We start from the raw sequence: 14,369 nt of genomic DNA on the forward strand, positions 1-14,369 counted from the left end.
GCTCAGAGAGAGAGAGAGTGAGCGCTCAGAGAGAGTGAGTGCTCAGAGAGAGAGAGAGTGAGCGCTCAGAGAGAGAGAGTGAGCGCTCAGAGAGAGAGAGCATCGCTGACAAACTCCCCCACTGCCAGAGAGAGAGAGAGTGCTCAGAGAGACAGAGAGCTCAGAAACAGAGACAGTGCTCAGAGAGAGAGAGAGAGAGAGTGCTCAGAGAGAGCATTCAGAGAGAGAGAGAATGCTCAGAGAGAGAGTGTTCCGAGAAAGAGAGCGCACCGAGAGAGCGTTCCAAGAAAGAGAGCACACCGGGAGAGCGTTCAGAGAGAGAGGGGGGGGGGAGTGCTCAGTGAGAGAGGATTCAGAAAGAGAGAGTGCTCAGAGAGACAGTGCTCAGAGAGAGAGAGAGAGAGCACTCAGAGAAAGAGAGAGAGCTCAGAGAGAGAGAGACAGAGCGCTCAGAGAGAGAGAGAGAGAGAGAGAGAGAGCGTTCAGACAGAGAGCACTCAGAGGCACTCATATACACAGAGTGCTCAGCGAGAGAGATAGCACTCAGAGAGAGAACTCAGAGGGACTGCCAGGGGAGAAATACAGATAGAGAGAGCAAAGAAATAGCTCAGTAGACCGTCCCGAGATAACAGCCAGACAGATAGACAGACGCAGGAATAACCTAGAAACAGCTCAGAGACAGACGGTCAGAGACAGACAAACACAGCTCTGAGACAGACAAGAGAAACAGTCAGAGACAGACAAGAGAAACAGTCAGAGACAGACAAGAGAAACAGTCAGAGACAGACAAGAGAAACAGCTCAGAGACAGACAAAGGGAGCCAGAGACAGACAAGAGAAACAGTCAGAGACAGACAAGAGAAACAGCTCAGAGACAGACAAGAGAAACAGTCAGAGACAGATAAGAGAAACAGTCAGAGACAGACAAGAGAAACAGTCAGAGACAGACAAGAGAAACAGCTCAGAGACAGACAAGAGAAACAGTCAGAGACAGACAAGAGAAACAGTCAGAGACAGACAAGAGAAACAGTCAGAGACAGACAAGAGAAACAGTCAGAGACAGACAAAGGGAGCCAGAGACAGACAAGAGAAACAGTCAGAGACAGACAAGAGAAACAGTCAGAGACAGACAAGAGAAACAGCTCAGAGACAGACAAGAGAAACAGTCAGAGACAGACAAGAGAAACAGTCAGAGACAGACAAGAGAAACAGTCAGAGACAGACAAGAGAAACAGTCAGAGACGGACAAGAGAAACAGCTCAGAGACAGACAAAGGGAGCCAGAGACAGACAAGAGAAACAGTCAGAGACAGACAAGAGAAACAGCTCAGAGACAGACAAGAGAAACAGTCAGAGACAGATAAGAGAAACAGTCAGAGACAGACAAGGGAAACAGTCAGAGACAGACAAGAGAAACAGCTCAGAGACAGACAAGAGAAACAGTCAGAGACAGACAAGAGAAACAGTCAGAGACAGACAAGAGAAACAGTCAGAGACAGACAAGAGAAACAGTCAGAGACAGACAAAGGGAGCCAGAGACAGACAAGAGAAACAGTCAGAGACAGACAAGAGAAACAGTCAGAGACAGACAAGAGAAACAGCTCAGAGACAGACAAGAGAAACAGTCAGAGACAGACAAGAGAAACAGCTCAGAGACAGACAAGAGAAACAGCTCAGAGACAGACAAGAGAAACAGTCAGAGACAGACAAGATAAACAGTCAGAGACAGACAAGAGAAACAGTCAGAGACAGACAAGAGAAACAGTCAGAGACAGACAAGAGAAACAGCTCAGAGACAGACAAGAGAAACAGTCAGAGACAGACAAGAGAAACAGTCAGAGACAGACAAGAGAAACAGCTCAGAGACAGACAAGAGAAACAGTCAGAGACAGACAAGAGAAACAGTCAGAGACAGACAAGAGAAACAGTCAGAGACAGACAAGAGAAACAGTCAGAGACAGACAAGAGAAACAGTCAGAGACAGACAAGAGAAACAGTCAGAGACAGACAAGAGAAACAGTCAGAGACAGACAAGAGAAACAGTCAGAGACAGACAAGAGAAACAGTCAGAGACAGACAAGAGAAACAGTCAGAGACAGACAAAGGGAGCCAGAGACAGACAAGAGAAACAGTCAGAGACAGACAAGAGAAACAGTCAGAGACAGACAAGAGAAACAGTCAGAGACAGACAAGAGAAACAGCTCAGAGACAGACAAAGGAGAGAAATCTGGAGACGTACTGTTAGAGAGAAAGAGAGCTCAGAGAGACTGTGAGGGTGGAAAGAGAAAGACAGAGACAGTGCCTGGAAACGGTTTATAAAGACAGACAGGGGAGAAAGCCAGACAGACACATATATTGGAAACAGGCAAGAAAGACAGTCGGAGTTAAGGGGCAGAAAGACAGAGACCAACTCCAAGAGACAGCCTGGTAACAATTCTCATAGACAGCAAGGAGATAAAGCCAAAGAAAGACACAATGAGACAGCCTCAGAACATCTGAGAGAAACAAGTAGAGGCCGGGAAGCGAGACAGACACAGACCATCCGAGACAGCATGGAACCAATGAGGAGAGACATGCGGCCCCTGAGGAAGTAGCAGGTGCTATGTAACCGGAGAGCAGGAGTGGCCAACTCCAGTCCTCAAGGGCCACCAACAGGTCCGGTTTTAAGGATATCCCTGCTTCAGCACAGGTGGCTCAATCAGTGGCCCAGTCATTGAGTGAGCCACTTAAGCTGAAGCAGGGACATCCTTAACCTGACCCTTGAAGACTCCTGGCGTAGGACTACGCTCCAGGATCCTGTGCGTCCTCTGACACTGTCTATCGATTAACCTGAAGCGGAGCCTGGCCCGAGCACGGGAAAGACTCTCTGAGGAGCGCAGGCGCTTGAAACGCAGAGCGGGAAGAGAGTCTGTGACGCAGAGAGGGGTCGCGACCACCCTACAGACGCGGAGCAGCGAGCGATTAGCATCTACCGTCCGGCTGAGGTTTGCCCCCCCCCCGCTACAGGCACACCCCGCTTTAAGTACACTCACTTTAAGTACACTCGCGAGTAAGGACATATCGCCCAATAGGCAAACGGCAGCTCGCGCATGCGCCTGTCATCACGTCCTGAACAGCAATACCGGCTCCCTACCTGTACCGAAGCTGTGCGCAAGCGGGGAGACTATAGAGCCTGTTACAAATGCGTTATTTACATCAGTTATGCACGTATATGGCGATTGCCGTACAGTAAATGCATCAATAAGTGGAAAAAGGTAGTGCTTCACTTTAAGTACATTTTCGCTTTACATACATGCTCCGGTCCCATTGTGTACGTTAATGCGGGGTATGCCTGTATATAGCTAAGCGCTTTTTTCATACCCGGGTTTGTGAGTGCAAACTCCGAGGCCTATCTGACCTTTTTTTCCCTCTCTTTTCTATGAAATTTCTGCGCTTTTCCTGTTTTTACATACGATAGAAAAGGGGAAGAGAGGTTGTGGTGGATGAAGATAAATAAGGAGGTAGGGAAAGAGAGAGAAAGAGGGAGAAAGAGGGAGAAAGAGGGAGAAAGAGGGAGAGAGAGAGGGAGAGAGGGAGAGAGGGAGAGAGAAGAGAGAAGAGAGAGAAGAGAGAGAAGACAGACAGAAACCCATCACAGACACTCACCCAGGCAGTGGTAGGGGACCACAATATGCTGGTGACCTTTGCACTCTGACCTCTGGTTCGGGCACCAGTTTGTCACTGTGACCGGCTGAGCCGCTTCTGTAACTCCTGTGATTTGCAGCTCGGTGTAAATCTGCAGGGGGGGGGGGGAGAGAGAAGAGACGGGGAGGGGGGAAGAAGAGACAGGTGGTGGGTAACAGGGCAACTTAGAGGCACTTATTCACAATGAAGTCACTTCCCTGCAGAGCAGAGGTTCTCAACTCCAGTCCTCAAGAGACCCCCAAACAGGTCAGGTTTTTAGGATATCCCTGTATCAGCACAGGTGGCTCAGTCTTCGACTGAGTCTCTGATTGAGCCACCTGTGCTGAAGCTGGGATATCCTGAAAACCTGACCTGTTTGGGGGTCTCTTGAGGACTGGAGTTGAGAACCTCTGCCGTAGACCCATTCATTTAAATGGAGCTGTCCCCTCCTCCAGCGCAGGAAAGTGGCTTCACACATATTGCAAAGGAGGGGACATAGAGAGACTCCAAAGGTCATTTAGCAAAGATAATAGTTCCATATGTAGGGTTACGGGGACAAACACTGATGTGTATTACTTGTGTATGCTATTGTCCCTCCCACATTCTACTGCGCTGCCGAGTATGTTGGCACCTTACAAAGAAAAGATCATAATAATAATGAGGTTTTTATTTTTAACCACTGCGACGCCAGAGGGTCCGGCTCTTTAATGGAGACCCCCTCATTGGGAGAGTTAACCCTGCATTACAGGCCCCGCCTGGAAGCCAAAGGGTTAAGAGTGCTTTACGTATTTGCAAGCAGTGTGGCCACTGGTGGGATAACCAAAGTATGCAGGGAAGGGGTTAACGAGGTCTGCTCAGGGCAGGGAGACATAGTGGGACTCTCTGCAGCACTCGCTGGCAGGGAAGGGGTTAACGAGGTCTGCTTAGGGCAGGGAGACCTAGTGGGACTCTGCAGCACTCGCTGGCAGGGAAGGGGTTAACGAGGTCTGCTTAGGGCAGGAAGACATAGGGGTACTCTCTGCATCCCTCGCTGGCAGGGAAGGGGTTAATGAGGTCTGCTTAGGGCAGGGAGACATAGTGGGACTCTCTGCAGCCCTCGCTTGCAGGGAAGGGGTTAACGATGTCTGTTTAGGGCAGGGAGACAACGTGGTACTGTCTGCATCCCTCGCTGGCAGGGAAGTGGTTAATGAGGTCTGCTTAGGGCAGGGAGTCATAGTGGGACACTGAAGCCTTCACTGGCAGGGAAGGGGTTAACACAGGGCCTCTCTCTCTTACTCAGGGCAGGTGGATAAGCTGAGATGCCCCTGTGGTCCCCTCTCACCTGTCTGCAGTACTGCAAGATCTCCTCTCTGCTCCCCAGGCAGCTGTGGGTCCCACGAGGGTCCGACACCCACTCCCCCTTCATCAGATCCATGTGCAGGGGCACACGCCCGCAGAACAGCGCAAGCTGGGGGCGCCATGCCGAGAGACCCTGGGGAGAGAGAGAGAGACGCTGATGGGAAAAGCAATTCCCCTGTAAATGGTGTTAACCCTCTCATTTTAATACTGACTAACCTTAAAACCTGCCCCACAAATCAAGCATCCCAACAGTCTGCACTCATGGCTACTGTCCCACACTCAGTCACTCCTACCACCCATTGTGGCCAAGCACTGCCATCTACAGCACTTACTCCCTCACCTGCTGTCTCTGTGTCTCCCATCATGCCTCTTAGATTGTAAGCTCTTCGGGGCAGGGATTTCCTTTCCTATTGTCTGATTTTGCTGCACTTATTGTATTATTATAATCCCCTGTACTGTATTCTTTGTGAAGCGCTGAGTACACTTTTGGCGCTATATAAATAAAGACATACAATACAATACAATTCAATAAGAAATTCCACCGATATTATTAGTTGTTCTTACGGCTGTGAAGCGCTATGTACAATAATGGCGCTATATAAAGACATACATACATTACCTGAACGGCAGAGGGGCCAATGAAGCTGGCCCCTCGGGCTGTGAAAGTGTTAAAAAAAAATGATGAACCCCACTGATTTTAATGGGATTTTGCCATTTGCACACACTGGGGGCTATTTTTGCACCATGCTTGGGGGTGTCTTTCCTCAAATCTCCCGGCGGTGAAACCAGCGTACAAAACAGCCCCCCGATTAACCACAGAAAAGGAACCCCAGTGGAAGCCGTAGGATTTCCGCCTGTGACGTCCCCTATTTTATCCGCCTGTGTAAAATCATCTCCTCCAAATGTCCCACGTTATAGAATTACTCACGCAGGCAGGGACTCTTAACCCTTTCACTGACAGAAGGGCTTGCAACGCATGGCCTTGCACAGAGTCACAGGCCCTTGTGACAGTGAAGGGGTTAACAACATGCCTCATTCCGATTATTACTATTATTATTTTGCTGGTTTAAGGCTGTAGTCCCATTTAATTAATGCAAATAATATTTGAACATATACCCTCACACGGACAACATATCTTCTTTTGTGAAACTGAAGTAGTGTTCTATGCAGGATACAAATCAGCTGGTTTAGCTCACACTGCTAGAGCTGTGGTGTAGGAAAGCCGTGGCTGCGGGCTCTAGCCCCGTTGGGTCTGACACTATTTCAGTAATCAGATTGGTGCTTTAGGCTTATCAACTCGATGTAGGATAAAAAGTGCTGTCAAGATGTTGATGTGTTGTTTTTTTCCCTGGTAATTATTGCACATTCCCATGGTACGTGTCCTTAAGCTGTTTGCTGCTCAGATGAGACAATATAAACGTTTTATACAGTGGCTCACACACAGTGATCATTTATTGTAAGTCATCGGATTGGCTTTAAAAATATCATTATTTCTAGTATACCAGCCAATCAGTGCCAGTAGTTGGCATACATACTGTATAGCACCATCTCCTCTCGTCTAGCATGTTAGCCCAGGGGGGCGCAAACTTTTTTTCCTGCGCCCCCCTGCCGGCAGTCCCCTCACCTCCGCGCCCTCCTCACCGGCGTCGGCTCCGGCGGCATGATGGCAAGTTGCCATAGCAACGTGACCTCCCATGACCTTGCGGTGTCATTTGCCGCCACGTTGCAATGACGACGCGTGTGAGAAGCTGCCGGAGCCAAGGTAAGTTAGGTTTACAGAGGCCCTGCAGCTCCCCCGGCACTTAATTTAAGTGCCTTCGGGAAGCGCGCGGGGCCTCTGTAAACCCTGCGCCCCCCGCACTCAGTCTCGCGCCCCCCCTGGGGGTCACGCTCCCCCAGTTTGCGCACCGCTGTGTTAGCCAATCGTTTCCAGATGTTTTAACACTTTAAAAACAGTAGTTCTGTGATTCATTGTAGGAGAACAGTCGTTTTTAGGTGCATGTAAGCAGTACTGTATATAAGAGCAGTATATAACTGTATATAATAAGGATGTGTGGGTCTGTGTGTATCTGCATGTGTGTACAGTATATCTCTGTATATCACGGTTTATAGAAGTGTATCTGTGTGTCTGACTTTAGGGCATTAGTATCAAGTGTTGCAAACCGGAGCTCTGCTTCATAACAGGTGCAAGTGGCATTCCTGTATCTGGACTCTGCATCAATGTATCAAGGTGCTTTACTGCAATGTTTCTCTCCTTCCACCACTCAGTCATTCGGGTGTAGAGGAGATAGTCAGTGTTCGGGTGTAGAGGAGATAGTCAGTGTAAGATTAGAATCCAATGTATTACAATTTGAGCCTGAAACAGGGGCAGTTTGCCTTTAACTTTGAGTAAAATAAATCAGCCAGGTTTATGTCTGCACCTAAGGGGTCAGAAGCAAAGATTAACGTGTGTCATACACGTGCCTCATAGAATGCGCATTAATCATTCTGACACATATGCCGCTACATGTATCATTGTGTCATGTGTATCTTTACATGGGCTTCAGCGTGTGTGTATTAGTGTTTGTAAGTGAAATTGTTCAGTTGCTCTGATATTATAAGATTGCTCTGTATGTTATGATTGATTTTTATGCTATTAGATTGCTTTGCATGTGATAATATTGCTCTGCATGTTATTAGATTGCTTTGCATGTGATAATATTGCTCTGCGTGTTATTAGAGTGCTTTGCATGTGATAATATTGCTCTGCGTGTTATTAGAGTGCTTTCCATGTGATAATATTGCTCTGCGTGCTATTAGATTGCTTTGCATGTGATAACATTGCTCTGCATGTTATTAGATTGCTTTGCATGTGATAATATTTCTCTGCGTGTTATTAGATTGCTCTGCATGTGATAATATTGCTCTGCATGTGATAATATTGCTCTGCGTGTTATTAGATTGCTCTGCATGTGATAATATTTTTCTGCGTGTTATTAGATTGCTTTGCATGTGATAATATTGCTCTGCATGTTATTAGAGTGCTTTGCATGTGATAATATTGCTCTGCGTGTTAGTAGAGTGCTTTGCATGTGATAATATTGCTCTGCGTGTTATTAGAGTGGTTTGCATGTGATAATATTGCTCTGCGTGTTATTAGAGTGCTTTCCATGTGATAATATTGCTCTGCGTGTTATTAGATTGCTTTGCATGTGATACTATTGCTCTGCGTGTTATTAGATTGCTTTGCATTTGATAATATTGCTCTGCATGTTATTAGAGTGCTTTCCCTGTGATAATATTGCTCTGCATGTTATTAGAGTGCTTTCCCTGTGATAATATTGCTCTGCATGTTATTAAATTGCTCTGCATGTGATAATATTGCTCTGCGTGTTATTAGATTGCTTTCCATGTGATAATATTGCTCTGCATGTTATTAGATTGCTTTCCATGTGATAATATTGCTCTGCATGTTATTAGAGTGCTTTCCATGTGATAATATTGCTCTGCGTGCTATTAGATTGCTTTGCATGTGATAACATTGCTCTGCATGTTATTAGATTGCTTTGCATGTGATAATATTTCTCTGCGTGTTATTAGATTGCTCTGCATGTGATAATATTGCTCTGCATGTGATAATATTGCTCTGCGTGTTATTAGATTGCTTTGCATGTGATAATATTGCTCTGCATGTTATTAGAGTGCTTTGCATGAGATAATATTGCTCTGCATGTTATTAGAGTGCTTTCCATGTGATAATATTGCTCTGCATGTTATTAGATTGCTCTGCATGTGATAATATTGCTCTGCGTGTTATTAAATTGCTTTCCATGTGATAATATTGCTCTGCATGTTATTAGATTGCTTTCCATGTGATAATATTGCTCTGCATGTTATTAGATTGCTTTCCATGTGATAATTTTGCTCTGCATGTTATTAGATTGCTTTCCATGTGATAATATTGCTCTGCATGTTATTAGATTGCTTTCCATGTGATAATATTGCTCTGCGTGTTATTAGATTGCTTTCCATGTGATAATATTGCTCTGCGTGTTATTAGATTGCTTTCCATGTGATAATATTGCTCTGCGTGTTATTAGATTGCTTTGCATGTGATAATATTGCTGTGCATTATTAGATTGCTTTCCATGTGATAATATTGCTGTGCATTATTAGATTGCTTTCCATGTGATAATATTGCTGTGCATTATTAGATTGCTTTCCATGTATTGTATTGTATTGTATGTCTTTATTTATATAGCGCCATTAATGTACATAGCGCTTCACAGTAGTAATACATGTGGTAATCAAATAAATAACAGATAATATAAATAACAGATCATGGGAATAAGTGCTTTAGACATAAAAGTAACATTTCGGAAGAGGAGTCCCTGCCCCGAGGAGCTTACAGTCTAATTGGTAGGTAGAACGTACAGAGACAGTAGGAGGGAGTTCTGGTAAGTGCGTCTGCAGGGGGCCAAGCTTTATGTATCGTGTTCAGAATATCCACAGTGCTATTCATATGCTTCTTTAAGCAAGTGTGTCTTAAAGTGGGTCTTAAAGGTGGATAGAGAGGGTGCTAGTCGGGTACTGAGGGGAAGGGCATTCCAGAGGTGTGGGGCAGAAAGTGAGAAAGGTTTAAGGCGGGAGAGGGCTTTAGATACAAAGGGGGTAGAAAGAAGACATCCTTGAGAAGAACGCAAGAGTCTGGATGGTGCATAACGAGAAATTAGGGATGAGATGTAAGGAGGGCAGAAGAATGTAAAGCTTTAAAAGTGAGGAGAAGAATGGAATGTGAGATGCGGGATTTGATCGGAAGCCAGGAGAGGGATTTCATGAGGGGAGATGCTGAGACAGATCTAGGAAAGAGTAGAGTGATTTTGGCAGCAGCGTTTAGGATAGATTGTAGGGGAGACAGGTGAGAGGCAGGAAGGCCGGACAGCAGGAGGTTACAGTAATCAAGACAGGAGAGAATGAGGGCCTGAGTCAGAGTTTTAGCAGTCGAGCAACAGAGGAAAGGGCGTATCTTTGTTATATTGCGGAGGAAAAAGCGACAAGTTTTAGAAATGTTTTGAATGTGAGGGGCGAATGTGAGAGAGAAGTCGAGTGTGACCCCAAGGCAGCGTGCTTGGGCTACTGGGTGAATGATTGTAGTTCCAACAGTAATGTGGAAGGAGGTAGTAGGGCCAGGTTTGGGAGGAAGTATGAGGAGCTCTGTTTTAGCCATGTTGAGTTTAAGACGGCGGAGGGCCATCCAGGATGATATAGCAGAGAGACATTCAGAAACTTTGGTTTGTACAGCAGGTGTAAGGACAGGTGTTGAAAAGTATATTTGTGTGTCGTCGGCATAGAGGTGATAATTAAACCCAAAAGATGTTATTAGGTCACCTAGAGAGAGTGTGTACAGAGAAAAGAGAAGAGGTCCCAGGACAGAGCCCTGGGGTACCCCCACAGAGAGATCAATAGAGGAGGAGGAGGTGTTAGCAGAAGAGACACTGAAAGTACAATGGGAGAGGTAGGATGAGATCCATGTGATAATATTGCTGTGCATTATTAGATTGCTTTGCATGTGATAATATTGCTCTGCATGTTATTAGATTGCTTTCCATGTGATAATATTGCTCTGCGTGTTATTAGAGTGCTTTCCATGTGATAATATTGCTGTGCATTATTAGATTGCTTTCCATGTGATAATATTGCTGTGCATTATTAGATTGCTTTGCATATGATACAATTGTTCTGCATGTTATTTGATCTATAAGCAAACACATAAAAAGACAACAGACAGAAATGCAGAACACAGGCGGTTAGCACAGTTCTGGCCTAGAAACCTCTGCTGTACCAGGAACATTTCAAAAACACCGCTTAAGGATGTTTCCATAAAAAGGTTAATCTCATTTTTTTGGGTGCCCCAGGCATAAGGAGAGGAAGTGACCTGCTCAAGGTCAGAAGGAGCTGAAAGCTTCAACCCCCCCAAGCAAGAGCTGTTACCACTAAGCCTCTCCAGTATTTCATGTTATCATATTCCTCTGTGTGCCTCAAGGTTTCTCATATAATCTCACTCCCTCACTCTCACCCTCTCTCACTCTCTCTCACTCACTCTCTCTCACTGTGTGTGTGTCTCTCTCTCTCTCTCTCTCTCTCTCTCTCTCTCTCTCTCTCTCTCTCTCTCTCTCTCTCTCTCATTTCTTCAGCCTCTGGCACTCCCTAATGTTATACCTCACACTCTTTTCTACATGTACCTGTATTCTTGTCACTCACTACACACACACACACTCTCACACTCTCACACTCTCACACTCTCTCACACACTCTCACACACTCTCACACACTCTCACACACTCTCACACACTCTCACACACTCTCACACACTCTCACACACTCACACACTCACACACTCTCTCTCTCTGGCACTCCCTATTGTTAAATCTCACACTCTTTTCTACATGTATATGTATTCCTGTCTTTCTCTGGATTGCACACTTTCTCTCTCTCTCTCTCTCTCTCTCTCTCAGAGATGGGTTGCTATGGAAACGCTTCCCAGTGGAGATGTTCTATCTTTCTTGTTGCCATGACGACACTTTCCCAAAAGAATGTGTAGGCTGCTTCATCTCTCTCCCTCTTATCCATCCATCTCCCCCCTTCATCTTTCCCTCTCTTTCCCTCTTATCCATCCATCTCACCCCCTCATCTTTCCCTGTCTCCCTCTTATCCATCCATCTCACCCCTCATCTTTCCCTCTCTCCCTCTTATCCATCCATCTCACCCCCTCTCTCTCCCTCTTATCCATCCATCTCACCCCTCATCTTTCCCTCTCTCTCCATCTTATCCATCCATCTCACCCCCTCATCTTTCCCTCTCTCCCTCTTATCCATTCATCTAACCCCCTCATCTTTCCCTCTCTCCCTCTTATCCATCCATCTCACCCCCTCATCTTTCCCTCTATCTCTCCCTCTTATCCATCCATATCACCCCCCATATCTTTCCCTTTCTCCCTCTTATCCATCCATCTCACCCCCTCATCTTTCCCTCTCTCTCCCTCTTATCCATCCATCTCACCCCCTCATCTTTCCCTCTCCCCCTCTTATCCATCCATCTAACCCCCTCATCTTTCCCTCTCTCTCCCTCTAATCCATCCATCTGACCCCCCTCATCTTTCATCCTCTACCCCTCTTATCCATCATTCTCACCCCCTCATCTTTCCCTCTCTCCCTCTTATCCATCCATCTCACCCCTCATCATTCCCTCTCTCCCTCTTATCCATCTGACCCCCCTCATCTTTCCCTCTCTCCCTCTTATCCATCCATCTCACCCCCTCATCTTTCCCTCTCTCCCTCTTATCCATCCATCTAACCCCCTCATCTTTCCATCTCTCTCCCTCTAATCCATCCATCTAACCCCTTATCTTTCCCTCCCTCTCCCTCTAATCTATCCATCTGACCCACCTCATCTTTCCCTCTCTCTCCCTCTAATCCATCCATCTGACCCCCCTCATCTTTCATCCTCTCTCCTTCTTATCCATCCTTCTCACCCCCTCATCTTTCCCTCTCTCCCTCTTATCTATCCATCTCACCCCCTCATCTTTCCCTGTCTCCCTCTTATCCATCCATCTCACCCCCTCATCTTTCCCTGTCTCCCTCTTATCCATCCATCTCACCCCCTCATCTTTCCCTGTCTCCCTCTTATCCATCCATCTCACCCCCTCATCTTTCCCTCTCTCCCTCTTATCCATCCATCTCACCCCCCTCATCTTTCCATCTCTCTCCCTCTTATCCATCCATCTCACCCCCTCATCTTTCCCTGTCTCCCTCTTATCCATCCATCTCACCCTCTCATCTTTCCCTCTCTCCCTCTTATCCCTCCATCTCACCCCCTCATCTTTCCCTCTCTCTCCCTCTAATCCATCCATCTAACCCCCTCATCTTTCCCTCTCTCCCTCTTACCCATCCATCTCACCCCTCATCTTTCCCTCTCTCTCCCTCTTATTCATCCATCTCACCACCTCATCTTTCCCTCTCTCCCTCTTATCCATCCATCTCACCCCCTTTATAGTTCCCTCTCTCTCCCTCTTATCCATCCATCTCAACCCCCTTATCTTTTCCTCTCCCTCTCTCTTATCCATCCATCTCACCCCCTCATCATTCCCTCTCTCCCTTTTATCTATCTGGCCCCCCTCATCTTTCCCTCTCTCCTTCTTATCATCCATCTCATCCCCTCATCTTTCCCTCTCTCTCCCTCTTATCCATCCAACTCACCCCTCATCTTTCCCTCTCTCCCTCTTATCCCTCCATCTAACCCCTTCATCTTTCCCTCTCTCCCTCTTATTCATCCATCTCACCCCCCTCATCTTTACCTCTCCCTCTCCCTCTTATCCCTCCATCTAACCCCCTCATCTTTCCCTCTCTCCCTCTTATCCATCCATCTCACCCCCCATATCTATCCCTCTCTCTCCCTCTTATCCATCCATCTCACCCCCTCATCTTTCCCTCTCTCCCTCTTATCCATCCATCTAACCCCCTCATCTTTCCCGCTCTCCCTCTAATCCATCCATCTGACCCCCTCATCTTTCATCCTCCCTCCCTCTTATCCATCCTTATCACCCCCTCATCTTTCCCTCTCTCCCTCTTATCCATCCATCTCACCCCTCATCATTCCCTCTCTCCCTCTTATCCATCTGACCCCCCTCATCTTTCCCTCTCTCCCTCTTATCCATCCATCTCACCCCCTCACCTTTCCCCCTCTCTCGCTCATATCCATCCATCTCACCCCCTCATCTTTCCCCCTCTCCCTCTTATCCATCCATATCACCCCCTCATCTTTCCCTCTCTCCCTCTTATCCATCCTTCTCACCCCCTCATCTTTCTTTCTCTCTCTCTAATCCATCCATCTCACCCCCTCATCTTTCCCTCTCTCCCTCTTATCCATCCATCTAACCCCCTCCTCTTTCCCTCTCTCCCTCTTATCCATCCATCTGACCCCCTCATCTTTCCCTCTCTCTCCCTCTTATCCATCCATCTGACCCCCTCATCTTTTCCTCTCTCTCCCTCTAATCCATCCATCTCACCCCTCATCTTTCCCTCCCTCATCCATCCATCTGACCCCCTCATCTTTTCCCCTCTCCCTCTTATCCATCCATCTCACCCCCTCATCTTTCCCTCTCTCTCCCTCTAATCCATCCATCTAACCCCCTCATCTTTCCCTCTCTCCCTCTTACCCATCCATCTCACCCCTCATCTTTCCCTCTCTCTCCCTCTTATTCATCCATCTCACCACCTCATCTTTCCCTCTCTCCCTCTTATCCATCCATCTCACCCCCCTCATCTTTCCCTCTCTCTCCCTCTTATCCATCCATCTCACCCCCCATATATTTCCCCCTCTCTCCCTCTTATCC

The 14,369-nt window shown here is 46.8% G+C and overlaps 1 protein-coding gene across 2 annotated transcripts in view; it reads right to left on the reverse strand.

The window, feature by feature from the left end:
* APLP1 (amyloid beta precursor like protein 1) overlaps nucleotides 1-14,369 on the reverse strand; it is a 61,148-nt gene that overhangs the window by 31,532 nt on the left and 15,247 nt on the right. For both annotated transcript variants that reach the window (XM_075606139.1, XM_075606138.1), the window contains exons 2-3: nucleotides 4,983-5,132; nucleotides 3,644-3,773 (exon numbers count right to left, since the gene is read on the reverse strand). In XM_075606139.1, the coding sequence (XP_075462254.1) occupies nucleotides 3,644-3,773; nucleotides 4,983-5,132 (280 nt within the window). The remainder of the gene's footprint in view (nucleotides 1-3,643; nucleotides 3,774-4,982; nucleotides 5,133-14,369) is intronic.

The sequence above is a fragment of the Ascaphus truei genome, chromosome 6 (assembly GCF_040206685.1).
Source record: "Ascaphus truei isolate aAscTru1 chromosome 6, aAscTru1.hap1, whole genome shotgun sequence".
Classification (NCBI taxonomy): domain Eukaryota; kingdom Metazoa; phylum Chordata; class Amphibia; order Anura; family Ascaphidae; genus Ascaphus; species Ascaphus truei.